This window comes from Vombatus ursinus, unplaced genomic scaffold (genome assembly GCF_900497805.2).
Source record: "Vombatus ursinus unplaced genomic scaffold, bare-nosed wombat genome assembly UNPS02009205.1, whole genome shotgun sequence".
In the NCBI taxonomy this organism is placed as follows: domain Eukaryota; kingdom Metazoa; phylum Chordata; class Mammalia; order Diprotodontia; family Vombatidae; genus Vombatus; species Vombatus ursinus.
This window is the reverse complement of record NW_020948983.1, coordinates 54,891,394-54,912,071: the sequence shown is the minus strand read 5'-3', so window position 1 is coordinate 54,912,071 and position 20,678 is coordinate 54,891,394. Positions and strand designations below refer to the sequence as shown.

Here is a 20,678-nt window from a genome sequence, read left to right as displayed (position 1 = left end):
CTCTTTGGCAATGGACCTTGAAGGACACGTAGAATTCTAATAGATAGTAGTAGAGAAAGCATCTCATCTGGAAGAAATAGCATGAACAGAAAGTGGAAAGAGGAAGAGTGCAAGGTGTGTTTAGCTAGTTAATAAACCATTTTTGGCAGAAGAGGGTCAGAATAGGAGTTTGGGGAATAATAAGGCTAGAAAGGTAGATTAGGGGCCAGCTAGATGTTGGAGACAATAGAGCACCCAGCCTGGAGTTAGAAAAGCCTGAGTCCAAATCCAGCCTCAGCTTACTTATCTGTAAAATGGGGATAACAATAGCACCTACCTCCCAGGGTTGTCATGAGGCTCAAATGAGATATTTATAAAGTGCTTAGCACAGTGCCTGGCACATAGTAAGCTCTATATAAATATGAGCTATTATTATTATTAAGTGAGCACTATATAAATATCAGTAGTTTATAGCATAATTGTCATTGATAACATAATCACTGGATTGTTGTTGCTTTTTTCTTCCTTGGGCAGTGCCAGCCTCTTCAGCTTTTTCCTTTCAGGGTCTTCCCCAAATTCCACAGTCTGCTGTTCAGAGTTTAGGTCAAGTCTTCTGGATTCCTTTGATCATCCTTGAACTGCTGAATAGCTAAGTGGGATCCAGGATGAGTTACCTGGATGGAGTCCCTTTCAGGGTTGCCAAGAGTTTTATGGTAGAATGGGAACCAATCACAGCCTCCAGCTTCTGTGTACCTGACTGCAGAGAGCTCCTGCTAGGCTCCATGGTGAGTATGTCTGTCTGCCAGCTCCTTTTTAGCCTGGGCCCATGAACACTGATAGAAGTCTTCACGTGCTTGGAGTGTTAGAGAATTCCAGCATTCTGGTCTTTTGGAGCAAAGTCCATGCTGTCAGAAGTTGACAGTATGTGTGTTCTTATCTGCATAGGGCTAAGATTTTACCAGGTGATTTCATTTCTTTAAGGCTGGAAAAATGAAGCAGTTAGACTAAATAACTTTGTTAGCTTTAGAGGTGGGGTAAATGGACCTCTGTGTGCTATAATTTTGAGGGTCCCCAGGACTCCTCTGCCTAACACCTCTACCTCACCAATATGGTAAATCATTGGCAAGCCATTGGTGGAAGCAGTGAATCCAAAAAGCCTCCATTCAGATTCAACTGTTATCTAAAGTGGGGAACTCATTAATCCAGGCCTGGATTAGGTGATTTGTAAAGGTTCTCCTGAGGCCTGTACCTTTGGGAATCTCTCAAGTTAAATGCCCTTTGGAGAGAAGGAACTATTTACTTCCTGGACTCTGTTTTCCCAAGAATTCTGCCAGCTCTGTTGCAGTTCTAGAAATGGGAAATGAATATAGCTACACCATGCGAATAGGGAGAAGCAGGGTAGAGCATCGGGTAGACCATTAAGGTCAAAGGCTCCGGCTTTGAAATCTGACTTCTAGCCCCTGTGAGACCTTAAGAGCAAATCACTTCATCTCTCTGGGTCCCATTTTCCTCTTTCATAAAAGGGAGGGTTTGGACGGGTAATATTTTAGACTCATTTCAGTTCTAACATTCTATATAGAAATAGCAGGCTGTATGGCATTATTGAACCACAAGGGGGAGCCTTTGTCCTATGTCTTGGACATCATTGGGTTTGGACTCATCTCCCAATGAGAGCAACCCTTATGAATTCCTCTGAGAATTTTATTCTGGGCATAGAACTACCCTTAGGGAATCAATCAATATTCAATCAACAAGTAGTTATTAAGCACCTGTGGTGATGTCAGGAACTGGGCTGGACTCTGGGGATTTGAAGGCAAATATGAAACCATCCCTTTTCCTCAAGGAGTTTATCCTGTTTCTCTTTCTTCCCCAAATAAAAACCTCTTGGGCTGACTTCTAGTCATCATCATATCATCATCATCGCTAGTATTTATATTACCACTTTATTCAAAGTGTGAATTATTTTGAATATATCTCATTTTATTTTCACAACAACCTTTGGAAAGTTGTTGTTCACTCATTTCAGTCATGTCCTACTTCATGACCCCATTTGTAAATTTGATGGGGTTGAAGAAGCCATCTGTGACTTAAAAAAATCTTGGAAAAGATATTGGAGTGGTTTGCCATTTCCTTCTCCATCTCATTTTACAGATGATGAAACTATGGCAAACAGGGTTAAATGATTTGACCAGGGTCATGCAGCTATTAAGTGTCTGAAGCTGGATTTGAACTCAAGTGGTTCTGACTTTCAGTCCAGTGCTCTATCCACTGTATCACCTGGTTGCCTTCAAGCTTTCCTTTGGCATTCATTTTATTTATTTTTGTGAGTTTTATTGATACCTTTTATTTTTGCATCACAGTCATTTTCTGAGAAAGCTTGCCCCAACCCTACTGCAGCATTGAATCCTCAGTCAGCAAAAACAACAAACCCAGTGAGCATATATCTGAGAATATATGTGGCATTCTGGTCCTATCATCCCTATCTCTCTACTGGGAGGAAGAGGATATTCTTCATTATCTGGTCTCTCTAAACAAGATTGGTCATTGCAATTACTCAGAATTTCATCCACATTCATTTTAACCAGATTACAGATATATAGAAATGTATGGAGGGGAAAGTCACAGATAGATAGACCAAGAGCTCTCCCTGACCCAGTCTCAACTGAGGGGGGCAGTATTACACCATCTTTCTGAGACACCAATCAAACTTGTCAACAGAGGAGAATGGAAAATTGGTGATCTGGCCTCCTCCTTCGATTTGCTGCTAAATTCATCCAAAAGTTTAGCTTTTGGGGAATAGAAACACAGTGTCCCCAGTGATATATCAGTGTCTCTGAGAGTCTTCCAACATCTTGTTCTCTTGACCTGGAAGATGGCAACTACCACGTTATAGGTAAAAGAGAAAAACCCTTTTGTCCAGAGATTTATGTCCTCAGATGGACCTCAGATTTCATCCAGTAAGAAAAAGGGAAAGCATACTTTCAAAGAAAGGTATTTTGAAAGATTGGCCTTACCCTAGATGGAAGATGACTTGACAAATACTCCATGACCCCAAATCTCTTGCTACTGATACCTGGAATTTCACTATTATTGATTCATTCCTTTGTATTAAGCTTCTCCTGGTTCTCCTTTCTGGGATGGGTAATATATAAAATCTCTGATACCATAATCTGAATGAATTTTTTAAAATAAGTTTTTATTAATGTCTTTTTTTATATCACCATACTGCTCCCTCCCACTCTTCTTCCTCCTTCTCCTAAAGAGCCATCTCATCTAACAAATAATATTTTTAAAGACAGAGAGAGAGAGAGAGAGAGGAAAAAAATCAGCATAACTGATCAGTACACAAAAAAATTCTGAAAAAGCCCCACCCCTCCACCCCCACCTCTGCAAAGGGATAGGATGAGTCAATAAATTGAAAATCGTTTTCCATCCTGAAAGGAGAGACTTGGGAAGCATGAGCACAGTAGGTATCCTATGGATTTAGGAACTAAAGGTAGTGGGGTGGGGGTTGGGATAGGAAAGAGAAGTGGAACCTCCAAAGGCAAATTTCAGCAAATTCACACAATTATATTGAAATTAATTAATTAGTTAAACCCCCTTACCCAATTTTTTGAAACAAATTCACAGACCTCAGCTTAAGAACCCCTGTGTTAGAGAGAGAATCTGTGGGATCCCTGGTACATGGGTGGTCTAGGGGGCAGCCATAAGAAATATTCAACCCGAAGCCAAAGAAAGGGGTTCTGGGGCCCAGATCGTAAAAGGATCTGCTTCTCTTGAGACCTGGGACACCCAGAGAGTGAGTTCATCCTTGCACTAGCACTGCAATAGCCAGGCCCGTCTCTGGACTGAAGAGGAAAGCGCCAAGAAAGCCCTGGAAACTCGTGCCTGATGCTCCAATCTATGCCGAGAGAACTCAGCACAATGAGGCTGCGGGTGAGGTTTTCCCTAAGCTGTGTATTATCCACACTTCGAACTTTCTTCCCATTGTAGTCAAGCGTAGTCATGCGCCTGAACTGATTGACTTAAGGATACAGTGGTGGAAGGAATATCATCTCTGGAGTGGAGGAAAGAATGAAGAAAGATCAGTCTTCATACCCTCGAGTAGTAACACTGGAGGGGGCAGCTAGGTGGTGCAGTGGGTAGAGTGCTGGGTTTGGAGTCAGGAAGACCGGAATTCATATCCAGCCTCAGAAACATGTATGACCTTGGGCAAGTCATTTAACCTCTGTTTGCTACTGGAGAAGGAAATGGTCAAGATAACCCCACAGATAGAGAGGTCCTGGGGGTCACAAAGAGCAGGACGTACCTGAAATAACTGAACAAAACAAAAGTAATACTGGAACATTGTAAACAGGGGCAGAAACTTGTGGTTGAGGGCAACCTTTGCTGTGTTCCCTGTTTCATAAGAGGCTGAATTCATACAAAGCTATAGAACAAATACTAAGATGTTTTGGAGGTAGAGGACTTGGGTTCAGATTCTGATTCTGCCAATTCTTACCTGGGCAGAATTGATGAACTTCTCTTCTTACTTAGGCAAATTGATGAACATCTCTGGATTTCCTTATTTGTAAAATGAGAGCTTTGGATTAGATGACCTCTAGTATCCCTTCCAGCCGTCTATCCATGAACCTATGTTCACATGTGGATCTTCCTTTCTGAGTCTCTTTGTGTATGAGTCTATTTCTGTTTTTTCTCTGTGTATCTCTGTGTGAGTACCTCTCAGAGTGTCCCCTATTCATCACTGGTGTGGGACTCTCTTTGTGTGTGTCTCTGCGTACATTTTTTTCATGTTTGTCTCTTTTCTGCTCCTCCGCCCACCTCAAACTTTGCTCGTCTTTTCTTTCCTAACTTGGCTATAATTAGAGTGTGAGGTTGTTGTCTTTTAACATTTTTTAAAAATAGAATTCTATGTACCCTGTTCTCAATCTTAAAAGTAAATGAATGGAATGTTTCTTATTTCTCTCTCTCTCAAAAGGAAAAAGCTGCAAGTCACCTAACTAAATTAGTTTGCATATTGCTTTTGCTTATATAACTCTCAGTTGCTTTTTCTTTTCTTTTTTTTTTAAATTAGTCCTCACTGGGCTGGGTGCCCAGGATATTGGGGGAGAGGGAGAGGAGGAGGAAAGAGGAGAGATATGGTATACACACACACACATATGAGACACCCTGATGGGTGGACAGCTTACAATCTTCTGAGGGAAGATGAAGCAGGTGATGATGAGACACCCCCCCCAAAAAAAAACAAATCCAGAAGGTCTCTGTACCTTTGATCTAAACCACACCACCTTATTAAAGAACTGTCTTTTGTTGTTCATTTGTTTCAGTCATATGTGAATCTTTGTGACTCCATTTGGGTTTTTCTTGGCAAAGATACTGGAGCAGTTTGCCATTTCCTTCTCCAGCTCATTTTACAGATGAGGAAACTGAGGCAAACAGGGTTAAGTGACTTACCCAGGGTCATACAGGTAGTAAGTGTCTGAGGTCAGATTTGAATGTAGGTCTTCCTGACTCCACGCTGGGCACTCTATCCACTGTGCCACCTAACTGCCTCAAAAGAACTGGGGAGGGGGGAGTAAAGGCGAGGCTTAAAAACATTTGAAATAACTTTGTCTTTTGGGGTCTTGGATACTGGATCTCACTCTTGCTTTTTCTTCTGTAGCATGATTTTTCCCTGGAGAGAAAGGTGCTTTACTGGTTGGAAGCTGCAACAAGACAAGAGATGAGTTGGGGTAATGAGGCCCCTGGGATGGCCACTGCACCTCCATGTTGGCTCCTTTTGGTTGACTCATTGGATGCATCCAATACTGCTGAAACTGAGCAACAAGAGGACAGAGAGGAAAACTCTACTCAACGTGGGAGCTGGAAATGTGGGGAAGATGGATTCACTGAGGAGGAGGAAGAAGAAGAGGAGGAGGAGGAGGAAGAGGAGGAGGAGGAGGATGAAGGCACTTCTTCAACTAACGAGGAAGACTGCAGCCCCAAGGAGATGCCATCCCCCGGCTCTTCCTGGGGCCCCAGGCCATTCCTCGAAAACGGTTATACTAGCTCCCCAGGGTCACCAAGTCGAGGCCATCGGAGGAGGTCTCTGGACATCTTCCACAATGTGAAGAATGAGTTGGAGGGAGTCCGAAGAAGGTTATCATTGCTGGTGCCTCCACTGAGTCGTGCTGCTTCACCCGAGCGCAGACTGGCTGCCAAGTCCTTGGCTCTTTACCACCGATTCAGGAACAACAGGACCATGACCTCCACCGCACCTGTCCTTGACACGCCTCCCCTGACTCCCCCGACAATGCCACCAAGACCTTCCACAGCCGGCTCTATCCCTCCCATCCGGAGTCACAAGCCCACAGTCCCAGTAAGCCTAGGAGTTGTGGGCTCAGATACAATATCCACAAAACCTTTCTCACCAGTGCCCTTGACTATCCCATGTTCCCCCCCACCCCCCAAAAAAACCACCAAGCTTTAATCTGGAGAGAGAGAGAGAGAGAGAGAGAAATAGTGTTGACTGCCAGATCCTGCAGCTTCCCAGAAACAAGGGCTTTCCCTGCATTGGCCAGTGCCAGGTCTAATCAATCAGCCAGGCAGGAAACGTTTATTGAACCAATTCAATTCAACAAATATTTATTAGATGACTACTATGCGCAAGAAAATATTTTGGTGCCAGGAATACTGGAGGGAAGGGATGCCAGGAATATTGGAGGGAAGGGAGGGACATAGCATTTATGCATATATACAAGATGCCCTAATGGGTGTAGAACTTAAAATATTTTTCTGTGGGCATAAAAGCACAGGTGGTAGAGAAAGAAGACAAACACATGAAAAAAGAAATAGCAATAAGAATGCAGAAGATGTCACAAAGCAGTACATGGTGATTGCCAAATGGATGGTACAGAGAAGTGAGAAGGGCACTGGATTTAGAGGCAGAGAACTTGGGTTCAAAGCCCAGCCTGCCACCTATTGCCCATGTGACCTGGGACAAGTCATTTAACCTCTCTGAACCTGTTTCCTTATCTATAAAATGAGGGCATTGGCCTAAATGTATGGAAGGGCCCTCCCAGTTAGCTCTAAGTCTATGATGCTTTGATTTGGGGAATCTTCAGAGAGGAGGTAGGCTACGAAGGATAAATATGTTGGTAGTAAGAAACAGTGACAGAGACAGAAGCAGGCTTTCCTACTCATAACTGAGCTGTCAGTAAGTCAACAAGCATTTATTAAGCACCTAATATGTACCAGGCACACAATACACAGATATTGTGATTTAAAATGATAGAATACTATAGGCAATTGTTGTTGAGTTGTTTCAGTCATGTCTGACTCTTTGTGCCCTCTTTTGGGGTTTTCTTGGCAAAGATAGTGGAGTGGTTTGCCATTTCCTTCTCCAGCTCATTTTACAGACTAGGAAACTGAGGCAAACAAGCTCACATGACTTGCCCAAGATCACATAGCTAGTAAGTGCCTGAGGCAGGATTTGAACTCGGGTTCTCCTGACTCTAGGGCTCTGTCCACTGCACCAAACCTAGCTACTACGGGGGAAGGATCTTTTTTTTTTTTTTTTTTTTTTTTTGAAATTAACATGTAGCTTTAATGCAACACCATTTAAAGGTTATCATAGTCCAATTTTATTTTATAGTTGAAGAAGCTATGGTTCAGAGAAGGAGGATTAAGTGACTTCACTAAAATCACACAGCAAGTTAGTGGGAGAGCCTGTCTCCAGACTCCTAGTCTTCGATTTTCTCTGCTGCATCATGTGGCATCCCATCCAGTGAGCAGACACTGAGATAGAACCATGGCAAGGAAGAGGAGTGGGGCAGGTACAGGAAGAATTCCCATCCAGGCCCCAATAGCTGAGTCTGGTTCTTTGGGGTGACTCTTGGAAGGTGGTTTTAGTTATAGTTACATGTTTCTTTCTCCAGGTGACCTATGGAATAACTAAAAGGAGATTTTCTTTCATCTGGGGTAGAGGGAGATGTTTAAAACAAAACAGACTGAGACTTTCCCAAGCCTTCTGTCTTCTGATTTTTATCAATTCTGGCTACAGGACTGTTTGAGGTTTCCCAAGCAACATAACAAATTATATTAGACTCAGTCTGTTTGTTGCAGAAATAAGCTGGCAATAAGCTTTTTTTAAGAGAACATAATAGGGGGAAAAAGGCTAGTGCAGACAAGGGGGGAAATCCTATGACTTTGTGTCCCACTCTTGGAATAGATCAGGTTAAGTCTGTTTGACTTAACTCTAGCTCTTGGAGAGAAGAGCACAATCTAATTCAACAAGCATTTATTGACCACCTACTTCATGCCAGGCACTGTCCTTGGTGCTGGGGGCAAGAAGCTAGAAGTGAAACAGTCCTTACCCTCAAAAAGCTTACATTCTGCTGGGGGAAAACAGCACATGCACAGATAAGTCTGCAGAGTAAATGCAAAGTAGTTTGATGAAAGAGGGAACCAGAAAACAATTAGGGGGATCAGGAAAGACCCCAGATAGGAGATGGCACCCAAACTGTGCTTCACGTGCCTGCTTAGATCTGAAGAAAACAGAATTTTAAGATTCAACAGGGACCTCCTATTCCCTCCTTCATTGTGGATTTGCCCATGAGTGATCTCAGTGCACCTTCCCAAAATCTACCCTCTCTTTGTATTTCAGTCTCTCAGCCCATACTCCTGCCTCCCACCTTGTCCTGGCACTCCACGTCCTCTCAGTTCTGATAACAGCCACCCAGATTCCACTGCTGACCTGCTGTCTGCCCTGAGTCAGGAGGAGCAGGACCTCATTGAACCTGTACTGGCTCTGGGGTACCCCCTGCGCAGGGCCATCCTGGCTCTGCAGAGGACAGGGAGGCAGAGCCTGAGCCAGGTGAGTGATGGAATCCAAATCAGGTAAGTGAGACAGTCTGGAGCAGGCAGATGGTAGAAGCTGGAGCAGGGAAGTGATGCTTCTAGATGGTTTGAAAAGCCATTTATTTCAATAATTCAATTCAATGAACATTTGTAAAGCACCTGCTATTTGCAAGGCATTAGGCTGGTGTTGGGGATGCAAAAATAAAATCAAAAACAGTACCTGTCTTCAAAGACCTGACATTCTACTAGAGGAAAAGGAGAATACCAACATAAACACAGAAGGAAATACAAAAAAAAATTTGTTGAGGGAGAGAGCAATAATGATTTGGGTAATCAAGAAAGGGGAGTCACCCCATAGATTCTCCCTACCCAGGGTAGCTTATTCATTTTTTTTAAATAGGCAATTGGTGTGAAGTGACTTGCCCAGGGTCACACAGCTAGTAAGTGTCAAGTGTTTGGTCTGAGGCTGGATTTGAACTCAGGTCCTCCTGACTTCAGGGCCAGTGCTCTATCCACTGCACCACCTAGCTGCCTCCAGGGTAGCTTATTCAGCTGAAAATAATGATTATTGTGTTTGTTTGCATTTTTTAATAATTTCAGAAAATAAAAATTCTGATAGCTTTGGAACGTTCAAAACCACCCCTTCCCCACAGCCCCTGCAAAAAAAAAAAAAAAAGGCAGAATTGCATACTGGTTAGAATTCTAAACTTACAGTCACCAAGTTCTAGGTTCAAATCCTGCTCGAGATCCTTATTAACACTGTCTCCACAGTGTTAACCACTCTGAATCTCATTTTCCTGGAAAATTATAATAGAACTCCTTACAGCTTGGGAATTACCTTGTAGAGCTGTTGTAAGGACCAAATGAAGTAACGTATTGTAGAAGAATTGACTTGATAACCGTGCATTTTTAACTTAGCCAAGACATTGTTCCTTATTACTTGGCTGTAAAGGAGTAAGAATTTAAAACATGGACACAAAGTGTTGTTGCTCTGAAGAAGCTCCTTCCTGAGTCAGTCAACTTATCTGGAATCTTTCAAGAAGACAAAAAAATCAAATGATAGTGGTGCAAAGTTATCTGGGAGATGGAGGTACAAAGTTAAGAGATGAATAAAAGAAAAATAAATATACTTTTTTTCAAAAAACGAAAGAGATTAATAAATGTATACAAATGCAGCAAGGTAGCATGGTGGATATCAGGAATCAGGAAGACCTGGGTCCAAATCCAGCCTCAGACACTTCCTAGCTGTATGACCCTGGGCAAGTCACTTTATCTTGTTTGCCTCAGTTTCCCCATCTGTAAAATGATCTGGAGAAGGAAATGGCAAACCACTTTAATATCTTTGCCAAGAAAACCCCAAATGGGGTCATGGATAGTTGGACACAACTGAAATGACTGAACAAAGGCATACAAAGTTTGAAGTACATTCAAGGATGTAAAAGAGTCAATGAGACTCAGCAATTGAATGAGGAATTGTGGAGTATTCTGAGAAAAAGATTCCACAGTGATGGAAAGTTGAGTACAGGAAGCTGGTTGGATGCTTCCCATTGTTCTGTTGGGCTTCCACTGTTCATCACTACCCCTGAGAAAGCCAATTTCCTCATGGTCTTTCAGAGCAGCAATGCCTTGCCTACCCATAGACCTTTACAGGAAGGGTAAACTCTCCAGATGCACAGCCAGAGAAGATGGACCTGGAATCCTGATTCAGCAGTATGTAAAGCTCTTTGCAAACCTCAAATTATTGTATAGAAATGAATTATTTTTATGATTATAAGGGATCTCTCCTTCACTTACATTTTTTTTGGGATGAGGCAATTGGGTTAAGTGACTTGCCCAGGATCACACAGCTAGTAAGTGTCAGGTGTCTAAGGCCGGATTTGAACTCGGGTGCCCCTGACTCCAAGGCCGGTGCTCTATCCACTATGCCACCTAGCTGTTCCCACGTACATTTATTAAGGGCCTTCTAAGTGCCCTGTACTGCTTTAGGCAGCTAGATGGCACAGTGAATAGAGTGATGGGCCTAGAATCAGGAAGTCTTAAGTTCAAATTTGACCTCATAGATTTCCTAGCTGTGTGATCCAGGTGAGTCTCTTAACCTGTGTTTCCCTCAGTTTTCTCATCTGTAAAATGGGGCTAATAACAGTTCCTACATCTCAGGGTTGTTATGAGACTTAAATGAGATAATATTTGTAAAGCACTTAGCACAGTACCTGGCACACAGTCAGCACTGTATAAATGTTAGCCATTATTATTAGTGGGGCAGCTAGGTGGTACAGTAGATAGAGTGATGGGCATAGAGTCAGGAAGACTCCTCTTCCTGAGTTCAAATCCAGCCTCAGACACTTACCAGCTGTGTGACCCTGGGAAAGTCACTTAACTCTGTTTGCCTCAGTTTCCTAATCTGTAAAATGAGCTGGAGAAGGAAATGGCAAACTACTCCAAAATCTTTGCCAAGAAAACCCAAAATGGGATCACAACGAGTCAGACACAACTGAAAAATGACTCAACAACAGCAAATTATTATTAGCTATTGTCAGGTGCCATATTAATAACAAAGAGGAATGACAATATAGCAGATGCCTCAGGGTAGCACATGACAAATTGGCCAATGATTGGTATGGGAGGATAGAGATCACTGTAGAGGATGTTGTTGAAGAAAAATTTCCCAAAGAACTGGGGCACTTGAGCTGAGCCTTGAAGGAAAGGAAAATAATGGTTCTGACAATCAGCGATCAATAGAAAGTATACCCTCCCACCCCATCCCCACCTCTACTCAGTAATTTAACCCAGCCAATATTTATCAGGCACCTACTGCTGCAAGACAAGAGGAAATACAAGCAAAGGTGTGCTTTATTTAAAAAAAAAAAGTTTCGTTTTAAAAAATGTTTAGGGGGCAGTTAGGTGGCACAGTGGATAGAGCACTGGCCCTGAAGTCAGGAGGACCTGAGTTCAAATCCAACCTCGGACCAAACACTTGACACTTACTAGCTGTGTGACCCTGGGCAAGTCACTTAACCCCAATTGCCTAATCAAATAAACAAAAAATTTTAAAAATTTAAAAAATGTTTAACAACCAGTCCTCCAGAAAACTGGCCCCAGGACACACTTTTAAGTTTATCAGCATTATTAACATGTTCTCCATCACTTTCTTAAGTCTAGACAATTAAAACAATAATTTGAATCCTGATTTGTAGTGATTCCCCAGGTGTAAGTGCTCACACTGAAAGTTTAACAATGGCTCTCCCGAGCCTGTTCTAGGTGGCTCCAGCACACAAGGGTGAAGAGGAAAGAGTGAATTTATATTATAGTATTCTATGAAATAAATTTAATATTCAATATATTGTACTACTTAATGAGTTTATATTCTCCTAGAACAGCACAATGTAATTAGAGGTAAAAGGAGAGAGCACCAACACCTGAGGTAGAGTAGAGTAGAGAGGGGAAGAATTAGGGAAAGCTTCTGAGAGCTGAACCAGGAGCAGTAAGCTCTCCAAGTGGTAGATGAAAGGAGGGTGTGTATTCCAGGGACTTAGGACAGAGAGTGGAAATTCACAGAGAACAGAGATGGAAGTTTAATTGGAGGAACAGCTGAGAGTCCAGTTTGGTTGGAGCAGAGGGTGTGGGGCATAGAGTAAAAGGTATGTAGGGGCTAGATTTTGGAGGGCCTTTTAAGGCCAGGCTGAGAAATTTGTGTTTCATCCTAGAGGTAATAGAGAAGCATTGAAGGCTTTTGAGCAGTGAAACGGTCGGTACTATACCTTAGGAACATCATTTTGTCATCTGTGGTATTGGAGAAAGAGAAGAATGGGAGGCAAATCCAAAGAATATTACAGCAAGCCAGGCCAGAGGTGATGAGTATGTGAACTAATATGGTGGCCATGAGAATGGAGAGAAGGCAACCGATGCGAGATATGTTGTGGCTGTAGAATCAATGAGACTTGGCTGTTGATTGCATATGGGAAGTAGATAGCTAGATAGCACAATAAATAGAGTGCTGGGACTCAGAGAGACTCCTCTTTGTGAGTTCAAATCCAGCCTCAGATACTTCCTAGCTGTGTGATCCTAGGCAAGTCATTCAGCCCTGTTTGCCTCAGTTTCCTCATCTGTAAAATGAGCTGGAGAAGGAAATGACAAACCACTCCAATATCTTTGTCAAGAAACCCTAAACAGGTCATGAGGAGTCAGGCATGACTGAAATGAAGGGGAAAAAAAACCCAACAACTCATCAATATGGGAAGTGATGGAGAGGAAAGAGTTAAGATGATTGACCTTATAGCATTTCCATATATACAATAGAATAGAAAAAGAGGATTGCCCATGAAGTTGCAGACCTCTCTTTGTATAGCTTGCTTTTCTTTTTATGTATATAATAAGCTCAACCTGTACCTTTCAATGCTGTCCTGCTTATCTGTGCTTCTTTCTGGCCTTCTGCATCCTTCCTCTGCATTAGTGTAAATGTGGGGTCTAGCATATAGGCAGACCCCATCAGCTTGCTGAGGTGGCATTCCTACATGTGGGAAGATACTGTCTAAGTAAGCTAGATTGTCATTACGCAAGGCACCAGACCTCCATTATATTTGTAAAAAGAAAAAAAAGATGCCTCAATGCTTCTGGGTTTTTTCCTATCCTTATCACCCTTTCTACACCCCACTGGAAAAAAAGAAAAACAAAGTCCTTGTAGGAGGCAAGTAGGTGGTACAGTGGACAGAGTGCTGGGACCTGGAATCAGGAAGACTTGAGTTCAAATCCAGCCTCAGATACTTACTAGCTATGTGGCCTTGGTGAAGTCACTTAACCTCTGTTTGTCTCAATTTCCTCAACTGTATAATGGAGATAATAATAGTACCAGGGTTGTTGTGAGAATGAAATAATATTTGCAAAGTGCTTAGCACAATGCCTGACATATAGTTGTCATTCTATAAATGCTAGTTATTATTATTATTAACAAATATGTGTAGTCAAGTCAAACAAATTCTCACATCGGCTGTACCTAAGAACTTTGCAAGACAGATCCAACAGCCTGAACGTCTGTGAGAGTCCTGGAGGTAGGTTCTATGGGTGTAATTCCAAATCTTTGACAATAGATAAGTCCTGGAACATGTCAGAGAGGCCACAAGGTGACTCGTTATGAAGGCTGTTGTTAGGTGAGAGAGGGACATTGACAAAGATCTGCTTACCCTTTCCTGACCAAAGGAACAAGGAAAAAGAACTCAAAGACCCAGTATTTTAAAACTTTTTAAAAAAATTGTTCTGGAAATAAGAACAGAACAATCCAGGCCATAACTTAGGGACAGGGGCAAAGAGAACATTTTGTCTCCAGATTCGGGGCTATGTTCGTAGAAGGTACTGCTTAGACTCCAAAAGTCTGTCCAAATGAAATGTCAGAGTCTATGACCTATTTCCTTTAGAAGGGACATGGAGGAGGGCAGGGGAAGATCGGTGAACCTTTATCCCTAGATATGGGGCCGAGATATTCAGGCTTTGACAAGTGAAGCCCTGCAAGGGCCGGAAAGAGGAAAGGCAGGCAGTAAGCGATGTTCCCTGCAGATAAGACGATGCCAGGACCTGGAGGGAGCAGGGTGGCCTGTTTGCATCCACCCTGAGTTGGATGGAGGAGAGGGAGGGGATAATGTTCTTTCCATCTCAAGTGTAGCTTGAAGGAATGTGTTGTTACCTCTTTGATCTTGCCAGGCTCATCACACAGTGCTTCTTTTGCCTGACACAGAGTTTATGACTTTTTCAAACTTTTGGAGGAAAGGTGACACTCTGAACCCATTTCCTTTGGAGCCAGTGGGACTCCATCCAAGCTGGTTCCCGGCTGGCCTGGTCTTATGCAGGAGTCGAAGTATGATTCTGTTTCCCAGGTGACAGTGTAACAATAATAACAATAGCTAGCAAATAGATTTCCTTGTCAAGTGACATACCTGGCCCTTCTAACGTTTAACCTCTCTGAGCCTCAGTATCCTCATCTGCAAAATGAGGATAATAATGGCATTTCTATAGCTCCTTAATGTTGGCAACGTCTTTTATAAATATTGTCTTATTTGATCCCCACAACCCTGTGAAATAAGTGCCATTATTATCCCGATTTTGCAGATGAGGAAATTGAGTTCCAGGGAAGTTAAACATTAGAAGGACCAGGTATGTCACTTGACAAGGAAATCTATTTTGATAATAAATATTTCTTTCTTCTATATGTGCAAATGCACTTTAAATACAAATAATTACAAGCAGATGTCCTTTAAGACGTACTGTGACAGAACAGATAGAAGTGTTGGACTGGAAGTTAGAAAATTTGTATCCCAACTCTGACACTAGCTAGTTTAGGTTGGGTAAATCACTTAAAGTCTCTCAGTCTTAGTTTATTTATCTGTAAAATGGGGTTAATAATAGCCATCATCTCTATTTGAAAGGATTGTTGTGAGGCTCAAATGAGCAAACACATATAAAGTGGTTTGTAAATTTTAAGTTATTAAGTGAATGTCAGTGATTATTTTTGACCCCACTGTAGTAAGTGATAAGAGGAGATTCATCCTGGGAGGTGGGACTCAGAGGTTAAACACATCCCTCCCCAGTGTCTTCCCCTCCCCACCACTCCCCATCCACTGGGCACATATGCACACCTGCATACATGTTTGTGCTTGTGTCTATACACAAGACACAGAGTCTTGCAATAAGGCTTATGGGGGCCGCTAGGAAGAGCAGTGGATTGCCGGGCCTGGAGTTGGGAAGTTGTTGTTATTGTTCAGTTGTGTCTGACTCTTTCAGACCCCATTTGGGGTTTTCTTGGTAAAGATACTGAAGTGGTTTGCCATTTCCTTCTCCAGCTCATTTTACAAATGAGGAAACTGAGGCAAACAGGGTTAAGTGACTTGCCCAGGGTCACACAGCTAGTAAAGTGTCTGAGGCCAGATTTGAACTTAGGAAGAGGAGTCTTCCTGACTCCAGGCCCAGCACTCTGTGCACTACATCACCTAGATGCTCAAGAAGACCTGAGTTTAAATCCAGCCTCAGACACCTATTAACTATGTGACCCTGGGCAAGTTATTTAAACCTGTTTGCCTCAGTTTCTTCATCTGTAAGAGGAGCTGGAGAAGGAAATGGCAAACCACTCTATTCCTCTGCCAAGAAAACCCCAAATGGGGTCACGGAGAGTCAGACATGACTAAAACGATTGAACAATAAGACTTATGGGACATCCTGTATTTGATCATGGAGGTAATAGGGAGCCATTGGAGTTTATTGAATAAAAAGTTGGGTGGATGACATGGTCAGACCTGCACTTTAGGAACATCAATATGGCAGATGGATGGAGGTTGAATTGAAGTTGAGAGAGATTTGGGGCAAGAAACCATATAGAAGAATATTAGGTAGAGATGATGGCAACCTGAATGAGGATGATGTCTGCATGACTGGAAAGAATGATATATACATAGATACATACACATATATATATATAGATAGATAGATAGATAGATAGATAGATAGATAGATATAGATATATATATATATATATATGAGATGTGGAGATAGAAATGACAAGATTTGGCAACAGACTGGAGATGGGGCGGGGTAAGTGACTGAGGAGTTGAAAGTGACACCCAGGTACAAACATGGTGACTGGGAGGAGGTTGGACCCCTCAGTGATATTATAGACATTTGGAAGAGGTGTGGGTTGGAAAGGAAAGATGAGTTCTGCTTTGGATGGGTTAAGGTGGAGATACCATTGGGACATCCAATTTGAAAACGTCCAATAGGAAGTTGGTGATACAGGTTTAGGACTAGCTTGTGGAGGTCCCACCAAATTCCGAAATTCTCTGTTTCTGTGAATCTATGAAAGGTAGACCCACGTATACACATAAAAGTATAACTGCCAGACGGGGTGTATCTGACATAACAATGACAGTGTATGCCAAGTACAAAGCTATGGTTGACCATCAGTGCTGTAGATGAAAAGATGGAGAGATCCTTGGTGCTGGGTTGGTCAACTTCTCAGAGAAGGTTTCGTGGAGGAGTGGGGAACTCAGCTGAGCTTTGAAGGATGGATAGGATCCTGATGTAGAAAAGAAAAATGGAAGGAAGGGCCTTCTAGGTGGGGAACACTAGGCAGAAAGCGGCCCACTTGGCCAAGGAAAGGAGAAAATACAAGGTATGTTTGCATAATAATAATAACTGGTGTTTATAGAACACTTTAAGTTTATATAGAACTTAAAATGTTTTAAGGCTGTTTATATAACACCCAATATAATGTTTTATAGCACTTTATATAGCACTTTGCAAAGCACTTTACAAATAGTTCATTTTTTCTTCACAACCACTTTGAGAGATAGGTGCTATTAATAGGTAGCAGTCATTATATCTTCATTTTACAAATAAGAGAACTGAGGCAGACAGAGATCAAATGACTTGGCCAGGGTCACTCAGCTAGTAAGTGTTTGAGGCTAGATTTGAACTCTGACTCATGTCTTCTTAACTCCAGATTCAGTACTGTGCCGCTTACCTACCTCTAAGTTTCTCTCTCTGTCTTTCTGTCTCTGTCTCTCTGCCTCTGTCTCTCTCTCTGTCTCTGTCTCTCTCTCTATCTCTGTCTCTATGTCTCTGTCTCTCTCTGCCTCTGTCCCTCTCTCTGTCTCTGTGTCTCTCTGTCTCTTTCTCATAGCTCCAAAAATTCAATGAATCTAAGCTTATTCCCCACTAAAGGCTTCCATAGCTTTACCTTGGTTTCTTCAAAGACTGAAGCAGATCTAGACCAACAGGAAGGTTATTTCAGCCCATGAGTGGGGCTAGAGATTCAGCCTCCCAGTCCTGAGGGTCTGGCCACCCCTACTCCTGAGCTGGAGTCATCTCGGATCATAGACATAGAGTTGAAAAGGACACACTAAAGGCCATTGAGTCCACCTTACAGATGGGGAAACTGAGACTCTGCAAGGTTAAGGACTTGACCAGGATCTCACAGCTAGTAAATATGTAAATAAGACAGTATTTGAATCCCCAGGCCTTACTGGCTCCAGTTTCCTACCCATCTGCCATGTTCCCTCTCTGCAGGTGACGAAAGATCTCAGACTGACTCAAGGATTAGGAACCTCCTTAATCTGGAGCTCAGCTGGGGCTCTCAGCATGATCTTTTCCCAAGGGCCAGGAAGGAAAAAGAGGAGGTGGACTGCAGTCTGTGGAGGCTCCAAGAGATTCCCCAAAGGAAGACTCAATTATAGATAACACCCAGGGATATGCAGGACACACTTTTAAATTTAATCTGAATTGTTAACATTTTCCCCTCACTTTCTTAAGTATACACAATCAACAAAATAATAAATCAATCTGGTTTGCAGTGATTTCTAATTTCCAAGGTATAAATGTACATTCTGAAATCTTAAAAATGTATCTGTTCTTCTGAACCAGCAAGAAGTGATTCTAACACAGCCCTGGACAGTACTCAGGGATGTCCAGGAGTACTGACCCCTGTTCAGTTGACCACCGACTATGCCCTTCCAGGGAGGGGTAGCAAGTTAGAGATGCTAACCCATGAGAAGGTCAGGGCTGCTGGGTTAAGTAGGGGCCAGGACTGTGCAGGCTCAGGAATCTAAGATTCTTGTCTCAGGTTCATTTCCAACAACATTTCTCCATGAACCAAATTCTTCCTCTTCCAGAAGAATCCTCCCCCATGACTTCTCCTCATCCTCCCCCTTTCCCCACCTCCAACTCAGCCATCCCCCTACTCTTCCCTATTACCCCCACCAACCCCCAATACCTCTAACCGTTCCCTTCTCTGTCTCCTGCCTCCTGCTGTAGTTTCTCAGCTACCTCAGTACATGTGATAGGCTGGTCAAGCAGGGCTATTCGGAGAGCCTGGTGGAGGAGGCCATGGAGATGTTTCAGTACTCAGAGAGCAAGGTAAGGCCAGCACAGAGCTCTATACCTAGACCCCTGCCCCTAAACCTGCTTTCGAGCCCAGCCTATACATTCCTCATTCTGCTTCTCCATCCCAACTCCCACCACCTCACGGTTCTACCCTGGATAGAAGGGGAACTCTCTTGGGGGAAAGGCCCTGCTGAAGTCAGAGCTTGTGAGGTTTCATGTCCAGAGTTGAGGGAACATCTGAGGATATGGCAATTGTGGAACAGCTCAGCCCAGGCAGGATTCCATGAGGTACAAAGGAAGCCAGGAGTTCAAAGTAGAAGGAGGAGGAGGGGACAGAGTCAATAGGGAGCAGAAGGCAGTGATGAGGGGGCAAAGGAAGATGTTGGAGTTGGAAGGAGCTTAGAGGGAGGGGTGACAAAATGTGAGAGATGAGTTTTACAGATGGAAGGTTATAAGGGAGAGGCAATATAGCCCAGTGGGAAGAGCAATATATTTAGAGTCCAGTTCCTCTGAAGTCCTTCTCAAACGGTCTGTCTTCCTTCTCAATCTTCAGCAAGGGTTGAACTGTCCCCCCCTCCCAGTACCTCTGCACTGATGGTCAGACTGTACTTGGCACCACTGCCCTCCTAACTCTGCTCAACTGTGAAAATATTCCAAGTGAAAGTATTCCTAGTTATGGCTTTGCCTGACCTGTTGGAGTTTGCAACCTAAATCAACTTTTATTCTCAATCCTCAGGAGGAGGCAAAAAGAGAGAGGGTGGCAAGGAGCAGACAGAAGGATGAGAGCAGAGAAGAGGGTGATGGAAGGAGAGATAAATGAGAATGGAAGACAAAAGGTCAAGTGGAGGAAGGGTCGGAGCAGAGATGGATGACCAAAGGCCAGGTGGAAGGAGAAGAGGGCAAGGGTCAGAGGTGGGGGACAGAGAGAGGAACAGTCAGTGCCTTTCTTCCCCCAAGGAAGGGGTATTGCTTATCTGCTCCTTGATGGGAATGAGAAGCTGGAATCCTGCTATGTGAGAGATGGGTTTTAGCTATTCTTATGTACCTTCTTTAAGTCTAGGAAAGCCAAATCTTTGCAAGTCTACAGGGATCTGGGGCAACATCTGTGCCCAGTGACAGGACACCTCTTCCCTGACTAGTGGCCAAGTCTGTACTGTTTCTATCCCCATCAAAGACAATCTGTTCCAAATGGATTGTGGGGAGAGGCGGCAGCTGCTCTGGCCTCCTGTGTTGGAGTATATTGCTTCATATCCTGGAACTGGAACCCACCGACCTTTTCCTCTTTCTCTCTGGCATCACAGGCATCGGAGTTTCTGCATCTCTGGGAGCAGTTCAGCGACATGGGCTTCCAACAAGACAGGATCAAGGAGGTCCTCCTGCTTCATGAGAATCACCGGGAGCATGCTCTGGAGGAGCTCATGACTCGAGCCCAGTGAGGAGTCACACTAAGGCTCTCACCCTGATGGACTCTGGGGGAAAGGGGATTCCTTGCTGGATAATTAGGGGTCCCCTAGCCAGGAGCTGAAGAAGTAGGGCTTCTCCATTTCAGAAGTGCATCTCCTGAGCCTGAGACTTTTGACCCAATGTGTGAGGGTGGGCTTGGCCAATCTAGGTGTCTGCCCAATTTTGACGTGATTCCAGAATTAGAAACAAGTCTACTGTCATAGATGCTTGTGCAAGCTTTGGGAGGGCTCTAACCTCTCAAGACAGCATGATAGAGTAGAAACAGGGCTGGCATCAGAAGACTTTGCTATTTATTACCCATGTTACCATGAACCTCTTAACCTCTCTGGGTCTCAGTTTACTCTTCTATTAAATGGGGATGCTAATACATACAACTGCTTACCTCACAGAGCTGTTCTGAGGATCAAAGGAAATTGTATAGGTCCAATGATTTGCAAACATCAAAGCTCCAGAGCAATCTAAAATGTAATTATCACCCATCTGGGAAGTTCACTGGATTCCTGAGGTAGGAGAGATCTTAGAAATCCATTTAGTCAAAC

General features: G+C 43.2%; 1 protein-coding gene across 1 annotated transcript; it reads left to right on the top strand.

The window, feature by feature from the left end:
• Nucleotides 1-644: 644 nt before the first annotated feature.
• On the top strand, nt 645-20,111 carry UBAP1L (ubiquitin associated protein 1 like). The gene is made up of 5 exons (XM_027851491.1): nt 645-764; nt 5,642-6,337; nt 8,624-8,833; nt 18,607-18,708; nt 19,977-20,111. The coding sequence occupies exons 1-5, from the start codon at nt 645-647 to the stop codon at nt 20,109-20,111; spliced, it is 1,263 nt and encodes a 420-aa protein (XP_027707292.1).
• The last annotated feature ends 567 nt before the right edge of the window (nt 20,112-20,678 follow it).